A 26010-nucleotide genomic window follows, 5' to 3' on the forward strand; every position below is an offset into this window, starting at 1 on the left:
AAGCACAGAGTTACCACAACATAGTATTTTCATTTTTTATTACTTTGCCTCTTTGCAGCAGTAGGTCGGCTAGGATCCCTGAATGTTACTACCACAGCTTATAAGAAACTCAATTTTAAGAAATGTAAATCCAGAAATTTTAATTATTAAAAACACTATGGAGCAGACGAGCATGAAACCTGACTTTTGCCAAGATAAAGCATTTTCATCATCTCTGCATAACAGATATTCTGCTAGAGAGTATCTTTTCATATAGAACTATGACAAGAGATCTCACAGTAATAGRGCACATAAATCTGAAAAGACATTTATTTTAATAGAGACATTTAATAGAGAGCATTTCTTCTACAGATAATGTACTTTTCCTCTAAGAACCGGTCACTTTCTGGAAAAAAAAATGAGCTACCAGCTATTAACAAGTGACCACAGGGATACTACCATCTTCAGGTATTCACTGAATGTGGTCAACTATGGATGAATTTTCAACTCATTGCTTATCACGTCTTTCTTTTCCAAAACATGGAAATATCCTACCTTCGTAGTTAAAGAGCATAAGTAAATTATTGTATTTTCCTCTAACTTGGCACGGATCAAACTGGATATTTATAGTGAAATTAAACCAATGGAAAAATAAGACAGTATACTATGTATCACACAAGATGAACTATAACTGATACATAACATTTCTCACACTTAACGGTTCTCTCATTAAAAACTGAGCCCATTGGTCAAATGCACTGAGACAAGAAAATGATGGAATATGCTATTTTCCTCTGTTAAGGCAAATCACAACACAACTTCCTACTATTCTGGGCCAGCACTGAATTGTAACATGTGCAATGACACCCTGCCTTCAGTTTACAGCACAGAGCAATCTCAGAGCACAGACCGGACTGCTTCAGCTCAAACTAAACCGAAAGACGCCGTCCGGGAGCTTCCCCCTCCGGCTGCCGGCAAGGGCCCACGGTCCACGCAGCCAGACCAGCGATAATCCAGAATAACCTCCCACACCCAAAAGTGTGTCTGTTCCTCAGGACTGTTTCACTCGATGGATCTGCTTCGTCTGTAGAGTACTTTTTACTTAGGGAGACAGCTTAGGTACTTACTCATTAAGACGACTACTCAGGTTATAAATACATGCACTGTAGACACTGTTGCGCTTTCACTGTAGAAGTAGTTAGACTTCTAAAAGTTTAGACAAAAAGACTTCTAAGTAAGTTTAAAAAAGACATACCTCACACAAAATTTTTTTGAAAATACTGCCAGAGTGCTTATTTAAGGCAGAATATTGTCCATGCAATGCCACACAATTTCAGGTACTGAAATTCTTATAAAAAGGTATCTTTACTTGGGAAGAGCCACATAGGGATTTCAAAAATACTTGTAAGCATCTCAAAATTTAAATCAAATCATCTGTCACAACAAAAGCACACCATAATCCTTCAGAAAAAACTCATGTTTCTTCTTTTAGGATAAAACAGATCCAGTGATGCCAAATAAAACCACACTTCACTCATCCCACTTCATTGTAGTGGCAAGTCACTGAGAATAAATTTGTAACACAGACAGTTTATCAGCCTATTCCTCGTTTCAATTCTTCATGCTCTAGCAACCAGCAATTTTTACAGCCTTTTATTTTCAGTTGTTCATGATGACTTGCTATCAATGAGACAGTCAGGCTTGTACAAATCTAATTATTTCTTTACTAGAAGTTTTATTTTCCTGAATGCAGCTATTATTGCAGTAAAAAGCATGTTATTGTGACTTCAGTGCACTTCAGGTGCAGTAATGGTGCTGTTACAGTGAAAATAACTGGTTTTTATGATAGACTTCCCAACTGTGTTATACAAGTAACATTCTTACTACTATGTTTAAAGATCTGTTGATATTGTAAGCTATTAGCTGCAGTTAATACTATAAGCAATTTTTTCTCTTAAGAGCCCCCAGAACGGTCCTTAAGGTTTGCTTCAGGCAACAAATCGAAACCATCTTGGCCTGACAGTTATTTAAGTTTCTTTTTTTAATCAGCTATGCTTTTTGAACTGTTCATGCTTCCACTTTACTCTCACTTATCTAACAGATCACATTTGCATAACTATCCACATGAGAGAAGTTAAATGTATGAAATTGTCTCGTGCACACATGAAGTTATTTGGACCACACATGAAGTAGCTTTGGAGTAAATCAACTGACATTAATGGTAGTACTATGCACACTGACAGAATAATTTATCTGTACAGTGATGTTTAAATGATATTAAAAAAAAAAATCTAAAAGGGAAGGAATATTGAATTCAGTAAGTAAAGATCATGGCTCTGTGAATCCTTACAGTATTCTTGTTTTATTTTTGCCAAATAAACTGTAGTATTAGTATTAACTTTATAATGAATTCTAGCTAATGAACCCATATGTAATATATTCTTGGACTTAAGGGCGAGAGAGATTCAGTCATACATACTAAATACTGCAAGGGCCATACTTTATCTTAACTATTCATAGTTTTATATCTTTTTATTAAAAGGAAAAATATAACATCAAAACATTATTGATGTCCAAAACACCATAGATTTTTTTTAACAGGACTGTGAGCCACTGAAGTTCCTGTGTTACAAACACTCTGACGTCCCTAGATTGCACCTACAGTATAACAAACAGTTGCCCATGTGACCTACATGATTTTAATTAAAGCGAAAATAATGTCCCAGCCTTTCGTATGCCTTCATTCATTCTTCATCAACAGATTTAATAGCTGGCTAGCTTTAATACAAACTTTCCCCTTATTATAAAAGGCTTACTTAAAATAGACACTTTTCTCTATTATACAAAACTTAGAAGTGATGCACCCAGGTGTTCAGGGGGTTAAGCATGACTACAAAAGTATAAAATTGTAAAGCAAGCAAATACCTGGACCTTACTTTCTAAAAGTCACAGAAGTAGTGGAAGATACTTGCAGTATTCAACCAGTTAGGAGACAATATCAAACAAATATGGATGAAAAAGGAGCATTATAAGGAATTTAGTGTGACAGTAAATAATAAGCTTCCTTGTTTCTGTATAACTCTCAGCTGGCTCTTTTTCACACTAGGTGGAATTATGCACACATGCTTTCTCTTTCCAATTAACAGGTGGAACAGTGTTTATAAGTAATTTGTATATTGAAATGTTAATGATATACAGTGGATAGATGATTAAAGGACTATAATATAAGCTTTTATTTTTGGAGGAAAAAAACAAAATTTAATCTGCCCATTAAAACTGCTTAATTACAGTTCACAATAAATCTTTATTTCACCATTCAGAATGCCAGTAAAACCCAGCGATAAGCGTGTATGTGTTCAAACATGTCTTTCCTTAATACTACTTCTCATCTGGATATTCTAATTAAGCAATTGAATAACAACTCAGAAGCTAATTTACTCATTTCTAGTGCATGCTTTTGTAAAATACATCTTGATACCTGTATCAGGATTTATGAAGAGTGCGTTGCACATTGGGAAAGGAGATCATTTCAGCATTCTTCATGTAATGGGAAAATAATCATATAAACTGCAAGTGAGCAACTGATCCCATAGTTAAAAGTGTAACTTTTGTGACTAGATGCTGGTTTAAAGAGATTAGTAATTGGTACACAGCTTCATTCATATGAAGTATTTTAATTGGACAGATAGGGACTGGAATGATTGTAACATTTAAAACCCCCAGTTTTCTCTATTGAAGTTGATTCAAGAGAATTAGTAGGTACTTTTCAATGAATTTTCATGTGTATGCTCTGAGGAGTTTGGTGTGGTACTTGTGAATGCTTCTATCAACTAGTAAGATCTTCTTAGAAGATTAATTGACATGAGTAACTTGCAGATATTGTCAGATCTCTAGTTCCTAGGACTTTGGGCTTTTTTTTTTTTTTTTTTTTTTTTTTTTTTTTAATCTAAATTCCCTCTGTTACCAAAACTGAAAAGCACATGGATTTGAGTCTTCCCCTCTCAGTGGTGATTAATATGATTAATATAGATTTAGGAGAGAACATTTGACACTGACATTGGCATTCTAAGTTAGACACAATAGAATGTCTGGTCCCAATGGAAAATATCCTAATGATTTTAATCATTTTTTTGATCATGAATGTTATCTGATCATTTCTATTAGGATTTGGTGAATAGGTGTATCCACGCTAAGCCAGGGGGTGGCAGCAAGTTAATGAGACATGCAGCATATCCTCTTGCTGGCACAGGGGATCCACAAAATAATGGCCCTGTTCAGAAGTGAATTAATATTATAGTGGCTCTGCTGCATGGAGCATGTTCTGGTTATGTGGATTTCCTAAACAGTTAAACAAACACTATCAGCTCTGCTTAGCATACCTTCCTTCCCTCCAGAAAGTGCATTACCATCATTTCTGTAGGAAGGTCACTCCTGTCCACTACTGCTTCTTCACAGCAGATCTTACGCTGTAACTCAGCAGTGCAACTGTAGCATATAGCCACATACAAGATGGTTTTATTTTCGTTAGTTTGGTGAGTTCAAGCATTAACTGAGGCACGACTTGGCAGCTCAGCTGTCTGCGTGGGTTTTGGCCAGGGGCTGAGTACATGCCAGCTGGCTAACCTGGTCCGAAGGCTGCACGACTGCGCCTTCTCCACCGTTCTTGGCCATGGTGGCTCAACTCAAGGCAGCTCAGACATAGCTCCTGCTGCTGCTATCACACCTGATTGCTGCACATACCTACCCTATCTGGAATGCCATAAAAATATTGGAGCTGCCATAAATTGCTGAATTAGTTTAACCTGAATATTTATAGTAGCTAACTGCTACTGTGAATGATGTAGAAATTAAAATATGATAAAAGGGAATGAGGAAGCTGTTGAAACTAGCTCAGTTTTATCAAAATCAGAGGCAACAGGTAAACAGGGAGAAAAGAGAGAGCTTCTTTTTTCTGGTAAATCACTCAGCCAGGCCATGGAACTACTCTGTGCCTCTTGTTTCTTCTTCCTCAAACAGTCTCCTTTTATTATTCTGGCTGTATACTCTCCAGAACAAGTTACTTCCAATAGGTAGGAAGTGCAGCAAGGCACTGATTTTGATTAGAGCCTATATAGACCATATTTTTAATATAGACCATATGGAAAAATATAAAGGAAAAATACTGATTTTAGTTATGCAATGTATGTATGTACAGTATATCCACATGTACAGTTCAGCAAGAAACAGGTAATTCACATAGGGGGATTGGTAAATTAATTTCTCAAATTCTCCAGGCAGATAAGTATAAACATTAATAACAAATTATGAAAAAAGTACTTCTGAAAGACATTCAATAAATGTAAAAAGCACTCCTCAAATAACRTATTTAACTTATCAAAAGGAAATGCCTACTTGCAATCTTCATTCTGAGAATCTACTCTATTTAAGTGTAATACAAATCTAAGTAACTTTGTCCTATTTCCAATGTAGACAAATGAAACAAATAATGGGAAATAAATTTCAACTAGAACTGAGCAAATTATCTGCATTATTATTTATTTGCTTTAAAAATGCAGTTTTAGGTGAATAGGAACTTTTTGTTTCTTGAAACAATTCAGGAAATAGTCAAGAAAAGAAACAAACCTAAAAGTGCTTTCTTTTTCAAAATGTACTTAATTTGTGCATTCTATTTTAAGTAATATGGAGGTGTTAAAAAAAAAAAAAAAAAAAAAAAAGAAAAAAAAAAAAAAAAAAAAAAAAAAAAAAAAAAGGCTAAATCCCCCAGGAAATGGAACACAATATTTTTGTTGGCCAGGAACAGTCTCTCTTCCAGGGGAGCCAGGCAACTGAAGAAGCTATCGTTTGCATAACGCTAACTGCCGCAATAGAAGAAGACAGACTGATTGCTAATTAATGGGAACATGCTACTGAGCTGTACTTACTTCACACATAGCCTTCCCAGTCTTACAAGGCTGGTTAACTCAGTGTTTTCAAAACATTTTAGAGATGTGTCTCTTTCAGAGAAAGAAGAGGGTTTTTTGTTAAATGCTTGCTTATACCTCTTCTGTGTGCCTCCCCTTTCAGGAGTCCTCTGCGTGCTTCGATGAGCAATAAAATAGTTAACCAAATTATTAGTACACGTGACTGAATGTGCAGAAACTACTTGGAAAAATTGATTCCTCCAAAGTCAGGGATACACAACTTCATCTGTTATACTCTGGGCCTTTTGAAGGTTTTCTTTCATAACTGTAATACCTAAGAACTACCTGCAACTGTATTTAACTATTCACTGCAGCAGATAATGGACCTCGTATCACCCCTTCTCTTCTGTCCCCCCTCCCTTCTCTTCAGGTGCAAATCTTAACCATTGTGTTCTTTCTCYGGCTTATAAATACATTAGTATTCCATGCAAAGTGGCATGGCTTGAGCTAGAGCATTAGGCTATGCAGTGGTAAAGTGTTCTCACTGTGTAGGCCACTGGTTTGAGTTTTATATTCAGATATAGGTATTACCATTTAAGTCTCTTTGGAAGAAAGGAGAATTTAACCTAGATTTTCCAAGTATTGGGAGAGTGTTCTCAGTATTGGAGAAGAGACTTGTCATTTCCCTGACCAGTATGTATGTACGGCTAACTCAAAAAGTGCACGTGGGGATTTCTGCCAGCTGGGCTCTGCTCAGGTGCAAGCTGAGCCACAAGTCACAGGAGGCTCCAAGAGYGGTCTGGGGGCCCTGGCTGATGAAACAGGCAGGGAAGCTGCTCACGTTTAGCTGCCATCGGTTGCTGATCAAAGGGCCCCTCGCCCCGGTGAAGATTTCGGGCGGTTTGGGAACACTGAAAGTTGGTTGTATTTTTATATATTTAGCAATGTTACTAATAGCTATACAGGTATGTAAACACTTTYGGACCCTTCAGTAGTAGAAGACAGCTGAGATTTTGGGAGTTAGGTGTTAACAGAAAATGCCTGCCTAAATGCCATCCAACGTCCCTTGGTAAATTAACACCTCTCTGTGAATCACACAAACTTTCAGTGTAAGAGAAGGTCAAAATAGAGGCTCAGTAACACATAACAGTTACAAACATGTAGTCTTTCAGCCCTCTGCCATCTGCTGGTACTGATTAGAKAATATTGAGGAACATCAATGTTGTCACAATTTGTTATTAAGCTGTTTTCACTGCTGAAGACTTGAGTATGCAACTGTATACGTAGCCTGGGGCTGTTATCTTTAGTTTTACACAAGGCTATTTATCCATGACACAACAAAACAYGAAGACTGTGGGAGGTGGAGAGGGTAGGTTTTCAGGCACGATAAACACAGATCTTTAACAGTGAAACATAAGATGAGGAAAGGGTGCTATTCCATTAAATTTCAGGACATAGTAAGGAGTTTCTGACTTAAATGGTTCCTAGTTTAGCAGCATCTGCACCCTCATTCAATGACCTAAATACAGTCTAGTATAAGACTAGACTAGTTGAAGAAACAGATGTTTTGTGGGCTCAGAAAGAATAAAAGAASATGACATAGAAGTAAAAAAATCCCTCCAAAACACATAAAATTCCCTGCTCATCTATGGCTTTTCAACTCCCAAATGCTGTAATGAAGACTCACCATGTGTGGCAAACCAACTGTAAGAATGAACTATACAACATTTTTTGCTCAAATTGTAGCAGAAGTATTCTATAAGGAAGTGAAGATTGAAAGAGATTTCACACAAAAACAGAAGAAAATGCAAAAAACTATATGTCTGCACTTTCTTCTCCAGATAATATGACCCATAAACCTATTTTGGATTAGAGCCCTTTTTGCATTTCTCTTCACCTTTCTATATTTGTTGTTTGATTTCTCAAACAGGTTACTTTGTTGCCTAGCTTAGTCATATTATCTATTTCAATGCTGAAAAACATATTTGGGGATATCCTATTCATTGTCTGATATCCTCCTTACAAGCTAGGACAAACAGCCCTGATCTCTCCTTTGTCAGAGAAAAGATATCAAGGACACACAAAATTTGAAATGGAAGGGGGTTGCTGGGATAATTTGTAGAGGATGAAAAGGTATTTTACAGTAAATATTCCAAGGTGAACACATCACATATATATTGGCTGGACTAATTATTTCCTCCCATCTGAATTATAAAGAAATAGTCCTCCTTTTCTGATAAGCTGCTTTTTTGACTGCTTACTGAAGTATTTTCAGATAATCTCCAAGAGAATGGGGAGGAGCTGCTTAAAGGGAAGAGAAGAATTTGCACACAATCRAAAGGCAGAGGAAAAACCACAGGAGCATGACCGCTCACTCAAACTGTAGCGAGAGCTAAGCAGGAAACTGGAGGGACATACRGAAGGAGAGGGATGACTTTTCCAAACTTGAGACAGTTCAAAACTATAACCAAGAAAACATGCTTATCACTTTGATACGGAGCGGTTGTAACTAACTGTGGACAGATGTGGTAAAAAAGTTGGAAAGCAATGAGAGAAGACTAACTCTGGTGAATATTTCAAAAAAAATCTAACCTTTTACAGTCAACTAATCTCACTATGATATTTTCCTAGATTAAATATACTGAAAATAAAAAAAAAAGTAATCAGTACTAACTACAGAACACAAGATATGCTTAGTAATAATTACAAACATACTGCCAGAGACCTCTTTCCCAATGCATTATTTCTTTTAGCTAAGGCTGCAGACTGAAACACTGTCAGAAAAGCAATGGGAAATAAGCAGCTTATTTATGCAGGGAYGTGAGCTCTTCCTGCCATTTTTTTAAAAAGCTGCAAGATTTTGAGAAAAGAAGGTAAAGTCACTTTTTYGGTTAATTATATTATTATTTTTTCAAATCAATATCACCTTTTAATGTATTGCCTTTTAATGATACAGCACCAGACAAACCTCGCCACGGATGAGGAGTCTGTGCAGCATGCTGCACCCCAGTTAGAGGTCTGTTCAATGCTGCATCACCTCAGAGCTCCCAGCATCGGCAGGAACKTAAGACTTTATCACTTGCTATCACCTGTTCTGGGATATTAAGAAAATAGTTGCCTTTCTTTAGAATGTTCGTGTCTTTCTTGTTGGGATCCAAGAAGATCCAGCACCGCCTGGTGCAAAACAATAATATACTTATCAGAGCCCTGTGTTCATGTAACTTCTTATTCCACAGTGTCACACAGTGCTCAGTGTTTTCCTGTAATTTTCTGTAATAGTAACTGCAGAAAGTGGTTAGACATGAGAGTTACAATCCAAACACTTCTCCCTTTGCCTGGATTAAGAAAGAGCCAGATGCCTATACTGGACATTTTTGTACATGTTAGAAAGTATCCAAATAGAAGTTTATTTATGTGTTATTCCTGTCCAACTGTCTGTTTTCAATTCCAATCCTTTTTCAGAGAGCTGAGATTTGTAGGGTGAAATGATATTCTTTGTTCTTATGTGGTAATTTAGTTTGGAGGAGCAGTGTTTTTGGAAAATCAGAGATCCACCTGAAGACTGCTTTCTTCTACTCCCCAATCATCATGATGAACATGTTGTTATATGAAAGAAAGATATATATATGATAAAGTCTTTTCCTTATGAAGARGAATTACAGAACACTAAAGATAGAATGACCATGAGAAAACAGGCAATCGTAAATAGTAAATAATAGGAAGTTCTTTTTTAGATAAAGGCTCTTTTAGACACAGCCCTGTAGGCTTCCAGCCTTCAGTCTATGGCGAGCTTGAGGCATTACTTAAGGAGGTACGGCTGGCCTCAGGAGTCACAGCCTCACTGACCGTCACTGGGGAAGAAAAGCCTTTTAATTGCATGCTCCAGCAGTGAGAGAAGCCCAGGCAGGACTGCCTTGTGGTATCCTATCATGGGTGACTGCAGTGCAAATGCAGTGGCTGCCACCTCCGAGCAGACCGAGTTCACTGACTTGTGACACTGCAGGGCCTCTGGAAATCGGCTCACTAGTTCTAYGCATTTTGTATTTGTTGTAAAACACACTCAGAGAGGTTTTTCAGCTGTGCTTATTATGCCACATTGTAACACTGCTTTGACATCACTCTCACACCATATTAGATATTAGTCATTTAACTCATGATTATGCAAAAGAAAGTTATTCATGACTTTTAGTCARTTCTTAATTAGCAAGAGGGCCATCCTATGCATAATAATTGACCAAATGTTTCTCCTGAACATTATCCAATCCTTGCACAATTATACTCTGAATTCCACCAGGGATAATCCATATCAGCAAATGGCAAATCTAACACTAGAAGTAAATGGGGATTGAAAAATCTTTCTTTGAAGCTGAAATCTTATTTTARAATGGAATTAAAAAAGGACATCATGGCAAAATATGACACAAATTATTTAAAAGCTAAAAATTTAACAGTATCTATAAAGCAAAGGAACATTTGTTAGAAGAACCCTTGCCCAGCATTTTAGAGCACAAATACCAAGATACATTCCTTCTGCTGTTACTGAAAGGTGAAAAAGTAAGAAAGAAGTGACTGGAAGAACATCTGGAGGATGTTGCAAATGCATTTTCATACATGGCTGTGAAAGAACATGCCTARAAAATACCTGAAGTTGTTCATTCTTGACCTTCATGTGAAGTTTCTCAGTGATATCTTAAACTAGCTATTACCAGCAGAGGCAGTACACATTAATTAGCTTTGATTTTTATGTAATATATTCCATGTATTTGAAAGATGATGAATTGAGACTTTGGAGGAGAAGGACTTTCTGTGTGCAGAGTACAAGCCTGCTCTCATGTCAATGCCAAAGCCTTCCAAGTCCCCAGAAGAGTCAGTTCCTACTAGCATTGTTCACTTTGATACAAAAGCACCATATATAAATGCTGCTTCAGAAAAATAACTGAAATTGGAGGGAAAAATTAAAAGTGGCTCATTTTATTCAAACAGACCTTAGCATAGCAGAACAGGCAGCTGGATTAAAGTTGCTATTTTACAGTGCCAATTTGGAGTGAAAAAAAAAAAAAAAAAAAAAAAAAAAAAAAAAAAAAAAAAAAAAAAGGTATTCACAGCTACTGCATGGCAAACACTACCACCTCCAGCAGGGTTCATTATTTGAATATCCTTTAAAAAGAAAGTACTCAGTATTCAGGGGAATAACACCATAAATAAAGAATGCCATTACTGTCATCTGCACTGAGTGCTTGCTGGCACAGCACCAGCCAAGAACACCTACCTCAGAATTCCTATGCAGAGCCTACAGCTCCGTTTCAGAGTTAAATTTTATCTTCCATGTGATGGAAAATCCAACTCATGGTCAAGTAAATTGTTCTGAAGGTTAGTTAAAGATTTTCCCTGTGCCTGTGGCCTGTGATCTGAATTTCCTTGGTATCACATTCTGTAATAGCAGGGACTGTTTTTCTTAGCAAGTTGTTTTTCCTTTWTTTTTATTTTTATTTTTATTTTTTTGTAAATCAGCTGTTAGAAATCCTTTTGCTGTTTAAGCTGTGATCAAGTCACCACCTAACCTCTTTTTTGGGGTGGGAGTGGGGGTCGGGGATAAGTCCTAAGCCTCTTAAGAGCTTCTAAGCCTCTTACAGTAGTGAATTTTCTAAAAACTCAACTCTTCTTGCAGCTTTTCTTCTGACTAACCTCCAAATTTTTMCTTACTTTCTGAAGGACAGACAACAAAACCAGGCACAGCATTCCACTAACTCTTTCCCTCATGCTTTTTACAGAGGAAATAGCATTACCTGGTCMCTACAATACTGCAGTGGAATAATTGCCTGTTGCCCCAAGAACTTGATTCAACTCTCCTAACTAATAAAACAACCCTTCTACTTGGTCCTCATCTTTCATCACTCCTGTCAGTCKCACCCATTCAGGCCTGCGTAATTAGTATGAGCATTAGGCCAAGCACAGACAAGGTATGCAGGAACTGTCTCCCCCTCCCCAACCCCCACAGATAAGATCAAGAGTATGCTAACACAGGAATTTATCCCGTTTTGAGCACCAAGGATCCCAAAGTTAGGATCCTGGGAAGCTAGTTAGCTATTTCACTTGATAAAATAAGTGTGGTTTTACTGCCATCAAGATCATAATGCTCTCTTAGAGAATGGCAAAGAAGCATTTTAGGAGGTTTTTGTTGGTGAATTGGAGATTTTCCTGGATAGAAAACCTGTTATATCTTTGTGTTATTTGCTGCATGGACACAATGCATTAACCAGACACTAATAATATTAGGTGCAGAACTGTACAATATATATTTGAGCAAGCATTGAATAAACATCACTGGTCAGCTAAGGCATGAACTCTTTGGGGTGATCCTTCTGCACTGACAGTGAACCAAAGCACRTAAAAAAATGAAGAGTTGATGAAGAGGAAAAAGAAGCAATTGTTGGCAAAATTAAAAAAAGATAACTCAAATTTATCAAAATATTTTTAGATTRTTTCTTTACAAGAGTAAATGATTATGTGAGACAATGAGTTTGAAGCAGTCCCTTAGACAACACCGGACACAGGGCTGTTGGGACACATTATTCCCCACTTACTTACACATTTAGGGGTTGCCAGGCAGGCCACTGTGCTTTTGCCTTGATGACCGTTAAAACCTCATCGCTCTGTAAAGAGACAAAAGAAGAAAGTGGTTGGGACAGTTTTAGAATGAGAGTAGTATGATTTACAGCAGGAAAGAAGCAGTGCTTGATCAACTGTGCCGCCAGATTCTGAGGCAAAAGATGCCCTCTCCTTCCTGTCGTTGGGGCAATGCGTGGCTGTGGCCGCACAGGGGTCCCGGGAGGCCTGTGGGACCGCGGCCACCAGAGCTGCACCAGAGGCTCTGCCCCCTGCAGCAGCTGAAGTCACCTTAAAGGGCAGAGAGCAGCTGCAGACCATGTTGCTTTTGCAGGTTCCTCCCATAAGCAATGCAGAATATATGGTGCTAGAAGCATCCCAGGCCTCAGTCACTGCTGCTTGTTGGAGCTGGCTGGGCAGCAGAGGCCACTTGGTGTGCAGCAGCCTGAGCCAAAGCCGAGCCCCCACCCTGGCCACAGCACGGGAGGTTTGAGGAGAAAGCAGAGAGAATCACTGCTTTAGCCCCAACAAGTCTCTGTGCTCCCTTACAGTGGAGCCTGCAATCTCTCCCTGTAGGAAAGATATGACAGATAAAACCTCAGCCTCCCCACCAAAGTGCCCATCTCTCAAGAACAGCCGGGGTGGGGGGGGGGCGGGGGAGGAGGGTCATCATCTGGTGCAAHCCTATGTGAGAATAGACACACAACACTGAGGCCAAGAGCTAAGTATGGGCTATAGCATTGGCAGGTATAGCACTTGTGGAAGAAAACRGCCTAGGAAAATCCTGAACTGAAGGGAATGTTTTCAGAGTGCTGCATAACCACAACAGGTATAAATAAGAAGAAGACCTTTGCACTGAGGACTTGCCCTAAACCAGTATAACCAAACGGAGTTTGTTCTAGCAACCCTGTCAAAGAGCGAGCTGTGCTGCATCCTGGGCTGTTAGTCCCTGTGYGGTAGCTGATGGGCAAAAAGTGTCCCATGACGCTGACAACCCTCGTGACCACAGGCAATTAACAGGTTAAAAAATCCAAGGGCCATGGGGCACACAAAGACTGGAGGCTGCTGCTCTGGATAACCTAACACAGCCTGAGGGAACGTGCAAGGACACCGTGTACTAGGTAAGGATGCAGAGACCCTGGTGGCTGTGCTGCAAGCTCCTCCAAGTGACCTGCACTCGCTCTTCCCTCCCCATTCATGTGCATGAGAGTCACAGGGTGACACGTACCACACACCAGTGGGAGGCCGTAGGGAGGCAAAGCAGTCTGCAAAGATTATTCCCTCCAGCCCTTAAGAATTCCTGCATCAGCAGTTTAAAACTTTATATGTGGTATAATAAACCCAGGGCAAAACCAGGAGACTGTTAACAAGGCTCTGATGCCCAGAAGACATCTATCAAGTGTTTTTAGAACCATTTAGCCCTTCTCCCCAAGGAATCCACTCAGTAATTCGCCTAGAAGAACAGAGTTCACAGCTCATTCACATCATTTCTACTGTCTTTTAAAAATATTTCCCAATTAGACTAAGAAATCCACCTCATACATTACTAGTAATTGGCACTTCCAACAGAGCTGGCCTTTCAGTTTAGGGATAATCTTGTTTGATAGCAATAGTTCTGACACCCGACGCTAGCTCTAATCCACATATGCACCTGTTTAAAGAAATCAGTTTTTACTGGCTGTTTCTGTCCCAACTAACTCTTTTCACCAAAGCAGTCACAGCACTGGTTTGCCCTCTCCRCACCATGCTTTGGTTTTCTGGCTGCAGTGAATGTATGTGACCAGGCCACCCATCTGCCAGCCCCGTGTGGCCTCCCTCCACGACTGCATAATAACGAGTGGAGACACATCTTCATGCAGGAGAGATGCATCAAATCCAAATTCACCTTTAGTAATCTTACTGGTTCCCCCTGTGCCTTCAAAAGTGGAAGTGAGAGCTTCCACTAATTTAAAAGGAAACRTTAAATAAATGAAGTTAAATGCCTGGCTCATACATTACTGGTCTTTCTCTGTCAACAGAACTTGCCTTAATTTTAATTTTCCTTTTTTTGACATCTTAAGATTTTTCATCCAGGCATATCTTCATTGACTTTCCTTGAGAACACACTTGTATTCAAAATTATTAACACCACAAAGAAAGTCTGTTATAAGCATAAATGGTTATTGCTTAAAATAAGACACTGCTTATCTGATAGAAGCCAATAATTATGTCAACAACATCCAAATCACTCATGTCTGAAAGCATTTTAATATGTGCTATTCAAATTAAAATTGCATACCAAGAACGGATGAACCATGATAAACAGTTTAGTAGTGAGAGCAGAAAGAAGAAAATATGAAACAGAACATGTACATTCAAATATCCCTTACTTTTTGAGGGAGATGAAAATTCAGATGCAACAGCTGAGTTCATGGCCACTTTCTGAACAATAACTAAAATCAAAAGATTCAAAATCCAGCATTTTGATGGGCCTGGAATCAAGATACACATTTTTGGTACTTACAGCTCCTTGACATGGGATTAGGCTGCAAATGGGATTAAATGATTGCTATTTCAGACCGATATTCTAATTACGTGATTCTATCTATCTTGGAAGATTTAAAATGTTTCCATTTTTTGAGAATTTTTTAAAACACAGTGGCTACATTTTTAGTAATGACAATTTGTATACTTTTACATGCACAGAGAGATAGATGAATATCCTTGAGCAGATATTCAGTACACTCAAAGTTTTCCCAGAACAAGTGTAGGCATTAAAAGGATGAAGCCCTAGAAAACAGTACTTTATAAAGCACAATATTGCATTTTGTCTCTGCAGTCTGTTTGGCTTGCGTACTCAGGGTTTCTATGTACCGCTATTCCCACAATTGTTACAATCAGGACTTAAAAGAGTAAGGTTCCAGTTGATGCCAGCCAAGACTATGTAGGCTTTGGGGTGGCCATGGCTTTTATGTGCATGTGCCTGTATCATCTACATGCAGTTCCCTAAAAATAGAGCAGWAGGCTTTCAAAATGGGCAGGTTTGATTGAACAGAACTAGAAAACAAAACTTTTGAAAACTGGGAAAACTCAGAGCAATGAAGCTAGAGAGACCAAAACCAAAAAAGACTATATATGCACAGTTCTGCCCAGGATGTCCTTAAAAAGGATCTTGCTGCCCACCAACTCAGTGGCTTTCCAAGAGGCAGCAAAGTCCGCTCATCTCCTCCTCGCTTCTGGAAAGCGAGGTCTTCGTGCTGGTCTGGGGCCYCGCAGCTGCCACTCTGCCCCTGAACGCACACATGCACCAACTCGGTCTCTGGCTTCTCCAGAAAAGGAGCACCTCCTTATCCCTGCAGCAGGTCCAAATGCCCTTGTCTTTTTAAAGAGATGAGAGCAACTCAAAACTACTAAAGGAAAAAGACACTATCTACCACCTAAGTTCACATCCTTTGTGAACTGACCACAGAAAGCAATCTCTGCAAAAGACACAGTAGTTAGATTTCCTTGCCAATCTCTTTGGCTGTAATTTGTTGGTACATGGTCAAAACTGAGGATATAAAATGCCTGAAGTCAAACCCCCAAATTAATAATATRCGACTAGTCAGTCAAAGCACAATTTTCCCATGACAAAATCTAGGAAACTGCCTTGTATAACCTAAATGCACGGACTTTAGGGAAGACAGACATAAAACACACAGTAGTTTTCAATTTTTTGAATTTAACATTTTCTTTGAGCTTGTGTTATTACACATGTACCCATTTCTCTCTCCTCTTCATAATCCCCAAGTTTTGCTTTGATTTTTCCAAAGTAAATAAACACTCCATGTCAAAACATGGCAAAGAGAAGAAGTTTGTTTCAGTGCTGTATGTTGCAAGCTGTCTTGTTACCATCTATGTGTTTGGCTGGGACGCAACAATTCCCAAGTACCGAAACTGTTAGATTTTGAAATACAAAACCAGATTATCTGCAAAATGAAGTGTGTGTCAAAACTTAACAATTTCTGAAATAGGAACAGCACAAAGATACTGCTTAGAACTCCTGAAAATCCTTTAGGTAAAGTCTGATGCACACATATTCCAAAAATTAAAAAAGAAACTAGAAGGAATTTGCAAGCCTGTTTAACGCCTCTGTGCATGCAGACGATGCCAGTTTGGGACTACCTGTCAGTTGTTACAGGGATACACAGGAGGGAAGCTGCTAGCATATTTACTTTGATGTTTAAGGAGGTTTCCTCCTGGAACATGAATCAGAGAATTTGCATTTGAGAATTTGTAATTAAGTTTTTCTCAGTTTGTTTTGGGCATATCTGTACCATGCAATGGAGCACAGCCGTGAAATTCTCCGGATGGAAGAACAGGGCTGAGCAGTGCAATGCGGCACCACCGACAACCCCAGTGCACTGTGGTTACGCTCACACGGCCCTTCCTTGGGGCTTCTCAGCAGCTGTTTTGTAGCCAACAGCCTGCAGTTGTTGTAAATGTGCTACTGCTGATGCAGATGTCTGCTGCTTACTTCTGCAAGTCACAATTTAGTAATTAAATTAATACCAGCTCTCAATAGTCTTCATGGTAAATCCCTGCGAAAAACAGTAAGACRTAATTGCTTAGAAAATTTCATATAAAACTTTTGCTGAACCTACTGAAGCCCTTTCTAAATARGATTTCAGTTTCCACTTGTATCAGAATAACCCTTTCCATAAACATTTAGAGTTTGTTCAAAAGCCTGGTGGAGCTAATAGGATTTTGTAGATTGACTTCAATATTTTTTGGATTACAGCCTAAATTAAAACATGCAAAAAACCCCAAACAATTCTCTCTCCCTCCAAATGCACATTTTTATTTGTGTTTCAGCAGAGGATGGGTGGCTGAGTCAATAACTTTTCCCTGTTAAAATACTGTCCTCCAAAAAGTGCTAATAGMATGATTTGAAAAAAATTAGTAACACCATTCTAATACAATTGTACTGACATTTTGTATAAATTGAGAATTTACATTATATCCATTTGTTCATGCAGTGTACAAACGAAGATGCATGCAGAATACAGTCAATACGTGGCACCAAATAACATCCCATAMTAGGAAGCCACTACTAAATTAGATCATTCAGCCATGTATGTTACAAAAGATTAAAAYGATTTCCTCATCTTCAAGAACAGAAAATGGGACATTGCTCAAAAAGCAGCACTGAAGACAGAGTTTGATTTGAAACCTTTWGCAACCAAAGGGATTTCAAACAGCTTGTTTAAAGGGTAACATCCATTCAAATGTAATGAAAGCTTTCAGCAAAAATTTTAAGCATCATCTGAATACCTTTGGAATAAAAGAGATTAGTAGGATCTGGAAAGCCATGCAAGCCATGTGTGCCTGCTGCTTTTTGATAACTGATGTGATTAGTATCTGTTAAATACTGAAAGTTATTTTTATGAGCAATTTTTATTACTATTTTTATAATATGTGTACAGAGTAACTTTATAAAATGTTACTGTGCAGATCGCTTAGCACTTTGTTATAATGATTTAATTCCATTCAGCTAAACGAATGACAGTGTTATTATCTGACAGCAAAATTAGTCAGATTCAATCAGCTGTGAGAATGAAAAACACCTGTTTTGAGCAAGAGCTTAATTGCACTCATTTCACACTGCTATCGGTTGGCATTCAACTGGTTGTTTCAGAACAGCCAGCATTTGATTATTTCCACAATACCAACCCGCATAATATCTGAATGCCTTTCAATCTGCGGTGGACTTATTTTCACAGGAATCTTTGAATGCAGAAAAAGCAACATTATCCTCAATTCACAGAGGATGCATTGAGTGCCTTCTGGAAATGAACTAATGTAGCTGAGTTTTAAGATAGYATCTTAACTGCAGGATCATCCTTTCCCTCAAAAAATAATTTCTCATCAAAACAGGAAAAGACACAGCAAAGAGTAGAAATATATAATGTACATTGTGTCCTTTGTGGGGAATCAAATGCTATGAAAATGAGAAGGCTATGACACTTTGGATGGATAGTTGGGCAGTCCTAACAAACAGATCAGTCTTCTGCAATAAAAAAGTGGAAATAAACCTCCTCCTTCCTTACTCCACCTCCACCCGACTCCAGTGCCCAGAAATCGCTTTAGGGTGTGGAAAGCCTGTGTTCRATATCCCTAAAACTTTTCCTTAGTTCATGAATAGTTTCAGGTCAATAGAAGTCATCAAAGCCTCAAACACTGGTGCCTTACTTCTGTGTACAATATGGAAGTAGCTGTTAAAGACTGCTGGGGAAACAGCCCCAACCAGCTGCAGACACCCAAAAAACAGCAAGGCTCCCACAAGGAAGAGTGCCAACGTTGTGCTGAAGACATAATTATTCTTCTTGAGGACTTAGATGCTTCACTCAGTCCTAAAAGAAAGCATTTATGTGTGAGTGACAGCACGGAGCTCTCCTTTGAAAGCAGGCATCTTTCTCCTAAAATATGAATAGTGATAGTGCTTTGCTGTAATACACTACTGTTTATATCTTTTATACAGCTACAACTTCTGATCAAGGAGTTACAACTACCTAGAAAATGTCCCCATGGCTAGGTGAAAGACTATCTAGATGACATTGCTATCTTGTCTACTGATGAAATGATCGCACTCTGAAAAGTGGCTTCAGCTTTGGGGCCAGATGGAGTACAAGAGCACATCTCATGGTGAAGGTACAGGCATGGAAGGAGGAATTCTCTGCGTGGGACTACTTCAGGTCCTTATCTAATAACCATGTTATGTAAGAAGGAGGCTATCTGGCAAGAGGAAGGTAACTGGATACACGTACTTAAATTCTACTTAAGTTGTGATTGAGGTGTACTTTCTTTGTTCTCATACGATGGGATTCAATAACATAGCTTTCAGTACAAGTTTGCTTGATTTTCATTTATGAAGAATTMAACTGCAGCAACAGATGTGCTGGAAGATGGATTACAAGAATAAAAAAAACAGGAAGTACCCTCTTACTAAAACAAAATAAAGAACCAGTTCTTTTTAAAGCATTAACTGACACAAAATACCCTGTTAATTATGTTCAACGCATTGTGGACTTCCATTGGTGTTAGCTGGAGTATGCTGAGCTTTTTCCTGGTWGATAAAACCTGTAGGTGTCTTGTCTACCTCAGTTTTACAGATGCATTTGAATAAAAGGATGATGTTGATGTAAGCATGTTACTGAAAAATGTAAACATTTTTAGAAAGAAGGAAGTAGTTGTCCACTCTGTGGTAATGAAGTATTTCAAATGCATTGGGGGTAAAAGTATCCACATGCATCTTTCTTTGCTCTGCAGCCCAACTTCATGTAAATGTACTTAACATCCACATTTGCTTTATAGTAACTGTGAATATGATCTCCTGTAATGCACTCTGAGTGGTCATGACTTATTACTCATATAAGCAATCAGCCTGGTTTGAGTACGCCCAGCTTTCTGAGGATTTCTTAKGTTGAGTATGTCAAAAGTTTTCCACAGCCATTATCATGGTCATTGCACAGTGTTACTCGCAAGGCTACTACGAGCTACTACAACATCATGCACTACATCTACTTCCCTGCCCATGCAGCTAGGGAGGCTGCTGAAGATACCTTAAACCTCAGGGCCGAGATACAGTTCTCTTTTACAYGCAGACATTTTTCGATGTAAAACTCTGCAGAAGCTGCTTTTTTTCCAGTTCAGAAAAAAAAAGAGCATTTTTTTTGGAAAAAGTTAAGTTTTTCAGTCACAAATTACTTCATCAGGGAAAAGAAATCATACCATAATTAAAGAGGGGAACTTATAGCTACCATTTATTGACTACTGAATTTTGTTTAATTCTGTGATCTATTTATATTCATGCAGGCTATACTTAAATCCATTAGCACAGATTCGGGGTTATTTTAAGTGATGGCAAAAATCCATTTCAATCAGTGCAATTTTATCAGGACTAAGTATGTCCATTTTAATTTGGCTTCCTTGTGCTTATATGTCACTCATTTTGTGAACTTTCCAAAACCAGTGGCACCTGAAAAAAACACACGGTAATGTAATATACAGGTACGCCTTATAAATGTATAAGATATGCCTCAACTGAATTCAATATTTGATCACAGTACATGCAAAYTTAATTTTTCCCTGTACAAACAACCATTTCTTTAATTTAAAAAATGTTATTTCTTTTCTTCTAAAATGAAGTAATGACATTTCAGAGCTATGTTTTCCAGTTCATCAAACATGAAGGCCTGGGAAAACTTCTGGGCTTTTAATGACATCCACTGAATTACAAACGCACAATTTTGGTGCTCAGATAAACTAAAAGCATACAGCTTGGGTGCAACTGAAAAAAGAAAAAGGTGAAGAAAAGAATGACATTTAAATCCAGTCCTGAATTTTTACTCTGCAAACAGGTCTAGTGTTAGGCATGCAAGTACGCCAGTGCCTCAGAGAGCGCCTGCTTAGTGCCGTGCTGTGCAGGAAGGCTTTCCTGATTTGGGTACTGAGCGATTTTCTTAACACAGTCACTTTCACACAGAAGAACCTCCCTTTCAGATAATCAGGCCGACAATTTCCTCCAAACATGGGTATTATCCATACTTTTTCAGAAAACAGAGATATATGTGTCAGAGCTGTAATTTCAGCCTGGTGGTAGCTGTTAAATAAACCTTGCCTGCGGCGTGCGCTGCAGCCGGGGCAGCTCGCCGGGCCCCGTTTCCGCAGCCAGGCCCTTCCTCATTTTCCCTGCCGCAGGAGGTCCGGTGCAGATGCCAGCTGACAGTGCACTCTAAGAAAAGCTTTAGAGAGAAAGAGAGAACTGCRAAACATATATAAAAATTATACAAGTGAATTAAGGAATTACAGTTCCTAATTTTGGCTGGCATTCAAGCAGAGGGCACGTCATTACTGCTCTTCACATATATCCCCCAAGCCCTGACGTGCTCCGAGTTAACACCCTTCGGCACGACCTGTCCCGCAGGGTTGTCTTTCCATTAAGTGGTTGTTTWAGAAGGGCAAGGTAGCCTGCAATTACCAACAGCCGTGTTGCTAATGGCAACAGGGGATAGCAGATGCCCTATTTTCTTTCCTTTAAGGGGCAGTTACATAACCTAGGCTCTCCCAGTAAAGTGATAATTCATTTTTGCACAGGCTAAAGCTTGGCAGCATGGGTTAAWGAGCCCTAGGTCCGCTGTGAGTATTTCAGCTCTGGTGGTCTGTGGGTAAGCAGGCTGTTACAGCAAAATAGTATCCCCTGTGAATCTGCTTCRTGAATGCAAGTTGAGTTTCTATTGCATGTTTTTCTTCATTCTAGGTAGAGCATTCTCTGCTGTCTTTAGAAACATTTGGGGCCCTAAATCACCTTTACCAAAAACAAGGGAAGATGTTTTTATTTTACTTTGAAATGGCTACTTTTTAAAGTAGGAGAGTAAACTAGGTTTTGAAGCAGACCATGATGGATATAATTTCCACCCTTTGCTTAGCACGTTTATCCATCAACACCTTTTCCTCCTCCTTCTGGCTCAACTTTTCCTCTTATCAGTGCTTTCAACTAAACTGGCCTTTAAACATAAATCTAAGTGCTATAAAGCTACTGTTATTTTGAATGCAAAAAAGATCTGGAAATGGTGTACACACCAGAAAAGCAGCAGGAAAAAAAARRAAAAAAAAAAGACATTTGAAGACACCAGGGCATGCTGCATGTGACCAAGCAGATGTAGGCAGCCRAAGGGCAACCTGCAATCAATCAGCAGCAYGGAAACCAAATCCACCGGACACCACGATAGAAGAGGCTGAGGGCACCAAGCTCAAGAATCCGATCTACTCACTGGTGACGACAGCATTTCTTGCTGACTCCTTCAAACAGGTTCAGAACCGTCAGGGATGAAAATACTGCRATAGGTTCTTGGACATAAGTTATTTGCAATTGGCTTAATATCAGCAGGAAGCACGAGGGCAGGCTAGGGCTGCTCTGAGAAACACTGCAGAGAAGCGGGACTGAGCACCCTTCGGCCTGCTGGGATGCTGGCAACAGGGCTACCGGCATCATCATCATCCATCCTGCTACCTCTGTGACATTAGCCACCTGCAGGGTGGCTGCGGGGTGAATATTTTTTCCATTAAGAACAAGTCATTTTAAAGAAGATCAGCAAATCAGATGAGCAGGTGATTTTTTCTGAGCCTTGATAGTATTTTTGACAAATCAATGTCATCTTTTACTTTTCATTCAGGATATACAATATAAGTACCCTAAATGTGCTTTAACTGCTGTACAGAGGCAATCACAACAACTTATTTTCCCTCAGCTAAGCCACCTTTTACCACTCCTTCTCAAAACAAAAACAGCAATAAAGCAGCCTTTAAATCAAATTAAGGAAATAATGATATTATCATGAACTATCTTTTCTGTAATTTGGAAAGGAGAATTCTTTTAATATCAAATCTCTTCCTCTGCCCATACACTTTAAGCCATTGACCCAACAAACRGGTTTTGGCCCTTGTGGACCACTTCTCTGACACTGTGTAGTCTCACGGTTTATGTTTTGACGTTAATTTGCCTGAGAATTTAGTGACCCAAAAATACCTGTCTCATTTTTGGGATCATCTTGATCTCTGACTAGACTTACGACAGGGATTTTAAGAAAAATGTCAGTGATTTCTCCATGGAGTGGAGAAGCCTTTTTTTCCATCAGGCAGCCGCCTTTCTCTCTGCCTCTCCCTTCCCTTTGAAAACCAGCAGGGCTCAGGCCACACTGCATGGCCCAGAGAGCTGTTCATGTAGGGCTCTCATCCTGGATCCAGTGTGACACCCCCGGTGCTAAAGTGTGCTTGAATTTACCATCATCTATGCTTGTAGCTTTCTTGAAGGTAGGCTGATCTTTTCAGGAGGTGTAATTCTCCTACCCTATTTCCCAATGGGGATTTTCTACATTTGGAAGGATCTTCTTAAGGGTAGAAGTAGACATTAAAAGGAAGCAAATCCCTTGAGGAGGTAAGAACTAAGATCGACCTACCTACTTAGAAATTTCAGAGGCCTGAGCTAGGTGACATTAGCTCCCAACTCTCATGGTAGGTCTGGCTCTCCAGCAGCAAAACAGCTGGAAAATTTTTTTTTCCCCCATAAGCTATTCATATTCAGCACTAATTTTTCCCCCAGGACAGTGTGGCAGGCCAGATAAGGTTATCTCCCCACCTGGTGCCCCTACTAATTGTTGCTCAAAGAACTTAGATATCTTTGGATCAGTTAATACCATTGTGCTTTGTWTGTACTGAGCAGAATTAATATTAAAAGAGGAATTATTCAAAATTTACGGCTTTAAAAGCAGTAGGAGCTGCTATTAGAGTGACATCTGCAATTGATGTAATTAACATACCGAGGAAGAGCTTTTAAATCTGCTGCAGCAAGTTGGCTGCTTTGGATTGCTGCTTGCTTACTTAGAACAGCAAAAGCAGAACAGAGAAATAGAAATAAACCCTGTAGCCATGATGCTGTATGTCGCCCTATAGGAATCAGGGATTACTGAGGGATGTCTTCTGTGTAGGATGCCAGACACAAAGAAATGTGTTTTTCTTAAGGACTGTCTCTAAAGTACTCTGAAAAAATCCTTAAGAAATTAAATTCGTTAATGTTGCATTCATATATGTTACCTTATGATCAAAATTACAAATTGAGGGACACAAAAAGAGGCTTACACTCTAAAAGAAGGCATTCACCTTACTGCACTTATATTCTCTTGCCACCATATTCACTCTAACAATAGGAAAGAGCGAAAAATAATCACTGCAATGATGTCAGGATAAAGAAAAGAATTTTCATGTTATCTTTAAATTAGCAGTAACTGGTAAGGACACACCTTAAAACTGTGTACCTATTTATACTGCTAAATGCCTACTGTGAAGTGCATACCTTGTTATTTCCAATGGTTGTTTTGCAATTGTTCACTGACCTATTTATATACTTATCGCTAAGGCTTAACTGCTGAAGTTAGGTTTAAATTTTAGAATTTAGTTATTAGTCATGTTACCATGAGATGACACAATGCATTATTATGGCATGAAGCAGCCCTTTGGAATACTCCATGACCTGTTCAAAGCCCAGAAAAGCATAGCTTATCATTTCAGAAGGAAAACAGATATTACTGGTTTGATCATCTCTTTTGGATTCCTTTATGTTTCTAATAAACTCTTTCTTTTCTAGATCCTTTGTAATCACCAGAATTTTACAGTACTAAAATTATAATCAGTTTTTCAAGATCAGGGACTCTATATACACAATATTTATTTTTCCTTTCTTTCCTCTCCTTTGAATCCTTTCCCCTCCCAGACTTGCACTGTGGGCATTTACACCAGGGCACTAAACATAAACATCATTCCCTCCTTTACTTGTACAAAACTAGAAGGCTGGACTGGTCCCCATTGAAGTCCTCATTCCATGTGATAATCCACTTTATTAAAACCATTTACTGTCCCTGAAAATAAAATTAGGTTGTTTTCTTTTTACTATGCAAAGAGATTAGAAGTGCTTCATTATTGCAGGGCAAGCTTCCAGAGTGGTTAATAATCAGAGCAGCAAAGCGTGTCTAATGCCATGTCTCATTAGGAAGCCAGTATTTGGACTCTAGTCACTGGAGTAACTTTTAAGGTGCAGCATGCTTTGGCTGATTGGGATGCATGATTTTAACATGCATGTTTCTGCTATGAAGGCATGTGAAACACACAGGGCAGTTTCCATCTCCTGACACTGCAATTGCTCACTGAATGAAACTGCCGGCGATGTTCGCATACAACAGAAATGCTGAGTCTCTGCACCATAGTATCTACTAAAAGACTATTAAATATGCAATTAATGCGGCATTCTCTAAAGTTTGGTGACCCAATTAATAGTTCTTTATATTTTCACAGCACCTTGCCTCAAGAAATTTAAAAAAGCTTTTAAACAATAATTAAGTTCTAGAGCTCTCCAGTAAATCATTTGCACCATCCTATAGACAATGACACTAAGGCCAAGTTAGCAAACCAAAACCCAGCTATAGCTCAGAAGGTTTTCTTCCAAGCATATTCACTACCTTCCAGCACTGTAAGGGCATGACAACATACCTTGCAAGACCAGAACCAACAATCATAGCACCACCAGTCTCATCTATAAATGTCAAGAGTGACGCTTCTGCTAGTCTACAAGTACAGGTAGGGACTCCAAGCTTTCTCTGCAATACTGAGTCACTTCACAATCCCCTTTTAGAAAATCTAAATAACTATATACATGCATGGCATGATCAACAGTCTGGATTGTAAACCTGAATTTGTGGTCTAAACACATTCATTAATCCAGTAAGTGTGACCAAGGAATCTGTGATATACATTATGTACAGCTCTAAACACCTCTTTCACAAAACCAAAAACCATACCTAAAAGATATGTTATAAAACAGATCCTATAGCTCGCATTTAGTTTGCACTGAAGAACAAATATGTGTCTCTCCAATATATGTATCTAACCATAAAGAGCTTTCAAATTCAGGACATTTTTCTAAGGAAAGTAGATGAGGAGTCTGAATAATTCATTT

The 26010-nt window shown here is 38.8% G+C and overlaps 1 protein-coding gene across 1 annotated transcript in view; it reads right to left on the minus strand.

Annotated features, from left to right (window-relative positions):
- SPON1 (spondin 1) overlaps positions 1-26010 on the minus strand; it is a 198169-nt gene that overhangs the window by 21904 nt on the left and 150255 nt on the right. Inside the window, exon 7 of the mRNA XM_085300847.1 lies at positions 12468-12532. Coding sequence (XP_085156973.1) covers positions 12468-12532 — 65 coding nt within the window. The remainder of the gene's footprint in view (positions 1-12467; positions 12533-26010) is intronic.

Source organism: Rhea americana, unplaced genomic scaffold (assembly GCF_003343005.1).
Source record: "Rhea americana isolate MKP2758 unplaced genomic scaffold, rheAme1 scaffold_17, whole genome shotgun sequence".
NCBI classification, from domain to species: Eukaryota; Metazoa; Chordata; class Aves; order Rheiformes; family Rheidae; genus Rhea; species Rhea americana.